General features: G+C 42.8%; 1 protein-coding gene across 1 annotated transcript; it reads left to right on the forward strand.

Annotated features, from left to right (window-relative positions):
• The first annotated feature begins 633 nt into the window (after nucleotides 1-633).
• On the forward strand, nucleotides 634-3,243 carry LOC115736882 (protein RGF1 INDUCIBLE TRANSCRIPTION FACTOR 1-like). The gene is made up of 4 exons (XM_048285630.1): nucleotides 634-844; nucleotides 1,136-1,336; nucleotides 1,777-1,992; nucleotides 2,572-3,243. The coding sequence occupies exons 1-4, from the start codon at nucleotides 767-769 to the stop codon at nucleotides 2,839-2,841; spliced, it is 765 nt and encodes a 254-aa protein (XP_048141587.1). The 5' UTR covers nucleotides 634-766; the 3' UTR covers nucleotides 2,842-3,243.
• The last annotated feature ends 1,564 nt before the right edge of the window (nucleotides 3,244-4,807 follow it).

Raw genomic sequence — 4,807 nt, forward strand, 5'->3', positions numbered from 1 at the left:
CGCAAGCCGGACAAGTGAAATTCGATGAACAGGAAGAGGCGCACGCGAAACGAAACTCGACAGAAGCCGATCGTGGTATCGTGTTAGAACACGAGACCATCGCTGCTGAATTGAAAGAGATCATACGCACATATACGAACGTATACAGAATACAAAAATTCTGACCAGATAAGTGAGTCCACGAGCAGGACATATTGGAAGGAAAGCTTGGGATCAAGACATGATTAAAACAACGCACAAAACATGTGGGCTACATGGGAAAATGGAGTTGGGAGTTCGTCCGACGAATCAGGAGCTGCCACGCGGGTGTGTCAAGAGCCGATGATTATTGAGCATAAATAATAATAAAAAAGAAGGTTAATGGCCAATAATGAGAGGAAATATATGATTAAAGAAATGGGGTGGGGGAATATCTGTATAATATACGAGATAAAGACTGGAATTAAACCGACCTCCCAAAAGGAAAAACCATAGAAAAGGAGAGGAGAAGGCGAGTTCCTTGCGCCAAACGCATCTCCCAGGTTCGGGCTCGGACTCAGGTTCGGTTGTGGACTTTGAGCAGATAAGAACGACCACCCTTCTCTCTCCTCTCCTCTCCTCTTCTACAAGAACCCATTCTCTGCCCCCCTCTCTCTCTCTCTCTCATACAGGCTCCACTTTGCTCTTAAGCTCTCTCTCCGGACAGAAGACGCATTCTACACCTCCAAACACGACCCTCTCTCTCTCTCTCTCTCTGTGCAGTTACAGTGAAAAACAGAGCGCTCTGATGCAGCATTTCAAGCTGGCGATCGAAAACCAAGATAGCGCTGTCTGGGAAATCAAGCCTAAGAACAGGCGAATCATGGTACGGATTCGTTGCTTTTCTCTGCATTTCTCTCTTCATTCACGTTTTCGATGCATCGGATCATTTGGGTTGCCATCAAAATCATATCTTTTTTGGCTTAAAGAATGGCAGTCTTTTCTATTCCCAAACCTTGTTCTTCTCCGCTCTTGACTTTGTCCTATTGACCAGGTTGCTTTGTCATGTTACATTGAATGTTAGTCTGTTGCCGATTTTTTGGCTGGCAAATGGGGTAGTTTTGATGAATTGAAATCGGTGTGACGATCGTGCTCTGTTTTGGTTGTGCCTAAACAGGGGGGTGGAGGTCCCGAGGAAGAAGACAACAATAGGTGGCCACCATGGTTGAAGCCTCTGCTCAGAGAGAGCTTCTTCGTGCAATGCAAGGTACACGCAGATTCTCACAAGAGCGAGTGCAACATGTATTGCTTGGATTGCATGAATGGCCCTCTCTGCTCTCTCTGCCTCTCTTCTCACAAGGATCACCGCTCAATACAGGTACCACAAATCATCTCCTAAAATTGTTCTCGATTCCACTATTATAGATTCTACTCCTTTATCAATTTGAGCTGTACTATTTCGTTCTTTCAGGTCAAACCTTCTTTATTTCACTTTTTTTTTTTTTTTGGGAAATGCGAATTTTCCCTTTTTTTGCCTTAGCCGTTTTCTCCATTTGGGTTCTGCAATGTGTTTTTTAGTTCAACTCTAGCCAATTGTTTTTTTGAGGAAAAAACGAGTCAACAAAAGCCTGCACTTCTCAAAAAAGTAAACTTTGTGCCGTTAAATCTTCCTTGCGCATTTCAGACTCGATCTGTCTAAAATTATCAATTTGTTGCTGAGAATGCCAAACATTAGAACCTCCCAACCCATCGTCATAACCGTCACTAGTTTCAGCTGATATCGTAACGAACTCGTGATCTTTTCTGCAACATCAACAGATAAGGAGGTCGTCGTACCATGATGTGATCAGAGTTTCGGAGATACAGAAGGTGCTGGACATCACAGGGGTTCAGACATACGTCATAAACAGCGCGAGGGTCGTCTTCTTGAACGAGCGGCCTCAGCCCAGGCCTGGCAAAGGCGTGACCAACACTTGCGAGGTGTGCGACCGAAGCCTCCTCGATTCCTTCCGGTTCTGCTCTCTGGGCTGCAAGGTAATCTCAAGTCCCCTGTTTGTCTTCTTCATTTTCTCTTCTTTTCCCCATTTTTTCTCCCTGCGATACCTTAAAAAGATTCTCAACAAAAATTGAGAAGCTCAGAGACCGAAAGTGTGGTCAGTACACCGAATATAGAAGAAAGCTGTGAGGAGTTTTTCTCCATTTTTTCCAAATTTGTAAACTTTAACTACCACCAGTTGAATTTTCTTAACGAAAGAGAAGATTGATGATGGAAAAGAGAGTCTTTTTAAAATCGCAGAGGTACTATCTTCAAATATCAAGAACTGGCGGTCGCTCTCATTGAGAGTGATCAATTGCGAGTCTTCTGACTAATCTGTGGGTATTGTGATTTCCAACCATCTTGATCGATGTAAGTTTGCTTTGAGATTTTTATTAAGGCGTGTTTTTTTTTTCTAATTAAGGCGTGTTTGGTTTAACTATCAAGTTGACTTTTCCACCCCCATTGCCGAAGCTTTGGTTCCTGTCCTCATTCAAAGTCATTTTCCAAGTCACTTTTTCCGGACTTAATCAATGAAATGCTGCGATTGACGCGTTGTTTGGTTTTAAACCTGGCAGATTGTGGGGACATCGAAGAATTTCGTGAAGGAGAAGAAGAAGAAGCTCAAGAGGTCTTCATTGGTGTCCGAGGACGACTCCGAAGATTCGTACAGCAGCAGCAGCCGCCCTGGGGCCGGCCATGGGCATGGGCGGCGCAAGGTGAGCAATAAAGTCCAGACCTTCAGCCCCTCGACGCCCCCTCCAACAGCCCCGAGTTACCGGATCGCCAAGCGGAGGAAGGGAATCCCCCACAGAGCCCCAATGGGGGGATTCGTCATAGAATATTAGCCACACCCTTGGTGCTGCTACAGATGATCATAGCCTTAGAAAAAAAAAAAAAAAACAGGGTCCCTCTTTTCTTCTGTCGTTTAACTTAGAGCTGCGTGTATATAGAAGAAGCATGTGGAAGATTGGAGTGTAAGTGAAGAAAAGAAGGGGAATAAGAAATAAAACGCCAGCGACTGCAAATGGTGAATCTGGGAAAACGTCGGATTAAGAAGAGATTAAGTCCAGGATGAAGCAGAAAACATCATGTGATCATGTCGGCTTGCTTGCTTTCTTTCTTTCTTTTCAGCTTCTGGGTATCCTAGAGTGGTAATGTAAGACATAAGTTTTGGCACAAATGTATATAGAGTGTTGCTCCCAATGTCTAGGAGGGGAATGTGTATACAGCTCAGTGAAATTAAGTAATGCGAAAGAGAAAGACCAAAAAAAGATGTGAAGTTATAATTCAGTAAGTTTCTATTTTTAGAATCTTCCTGCTTTCTTTTTTCCCCACCAAAGGGAGGTCGTCGTTGACCTGGTGGGGCTGGTGGCCGGTGGTGGGCTGTGATGAGAACCACCAGCCGCGGCGGGTCCCACGGCGGCGGAACGTGTGAAACGGGGGGTGGGCGTTAGAATGAAGGGGCGGTTGTCGGCTTCCTCTGCGTCTTGGGATGGGGGAATTGGCCACTATCGAAAAAGCCTTGACAAAGGGCCACTTTTGGAGTCTTATGGCGGAAATGATACGCTGCAAGTTGCAGGTCGGACAAGGACAAGAAAATTCAGAGCCCATTTATTTCAACATTTTCTAAGAACAAAAATCACTTTGCTTAATGTTCAGCCAAAATTTAAGACATGATCCAACTCCCAAAGACTATCAAGCAACAAAGAGATTTAGTTAGCGTGTCAACGTTTAAGTATGTTGGCCGATGGTCGGAGAGAGCATGTTGGCTTGGACGATCTTGGCCATCCAGTATGACTCTATTGACATGACATCGTACCAGCGTATGTGCCCAATTCGGCATTCGGCATCTGCGATTGTAAACAGGAGGTCTCGCACAGAACCATCGGAAAAGTTGAGGTATTTGATCGAACGTAAAAAAAAAAAAATTGTAAATAACGGGGGCAAATGTTGAGCTGGTTTCGGTTATCATTACTTGTTACTCCTTGGAAAAAAAGAGAGCTATATTTTGAGTAGGCATAACTCGAAGTGGGTACACACGAAAATTTTGCTGGTCTAAGCATTAGTGCTTCCAAGTGTTAGATCAGACATAATTTGCTGGTCTAAACATTAGTGCTTCCAATTCAAGAAGACACTTTTCTCGACACATAGGAAACGTGTTCTTTCTTCTTTTTTGGACATGTGGAAACGTGCTTTCTTTGGACTGTTGTCGTTCCCATCATCGTGGGCGAGCCACGAAAAACCACGGCGTAAAGATTCTATACGGCTCTGGAATTGGGGAACTTCCAAATCATTCCTTGTGGCGTGAGGAAATTGGTAATTTTCACTTTTGGGGTCCGCTAATCGTTCGGAATCGATTTTTTTTTTTATATATATTTGGATAACGAAAAACTAAATAATTTACAAAAGCAATTTTAGATTTGGGAAAAACTTTTTTTTTTGAACTACCAAATAAATGAAAATTAAAAAAATTTTAAATAGTTTTCATAAAAAAAAATTTACTTTATAGCGAAGTTTTTAGTTAAATAAACACCCCATTTTTTCAGAATGGAAATTGAACTTGATCAGTCCATCAGTTGTTTCTGCTTAGACTACTAATCGGCATCCATAGCTTCTTTCTACTACAAAACATATTTGGCCTAATGTCAACCGTCTAACTGATCTAGATGGAAATTAAAAAGAATGAAGAAGAGAGTTTTGGTGGAATTTCTACATCAATTAGTGTTGACACGCCGTGGAAGTCGAGTAATTTAATTTTTTTTTTTTTTTGGGGGCAAAGCGAGAGGGCTACACAAACTTATACGTTCGTCT

Source organism: Rhodamnia argentea, chromosome 9 (assembly GCF_020921035.1).
Source record: "Rhodamnia argentea isolate NSW1041297 chromosome 9, ASM2092103v1, whole genome shotgun sequence".
NCBI classification, from domain to species: domain Eukaryota; kingdom Viridiplantae; phylum Streptophyta; class Magnoliopsida; order Myrtales; family Myrtaceae; genus Rhodamnia; species Rhodamnia argentea.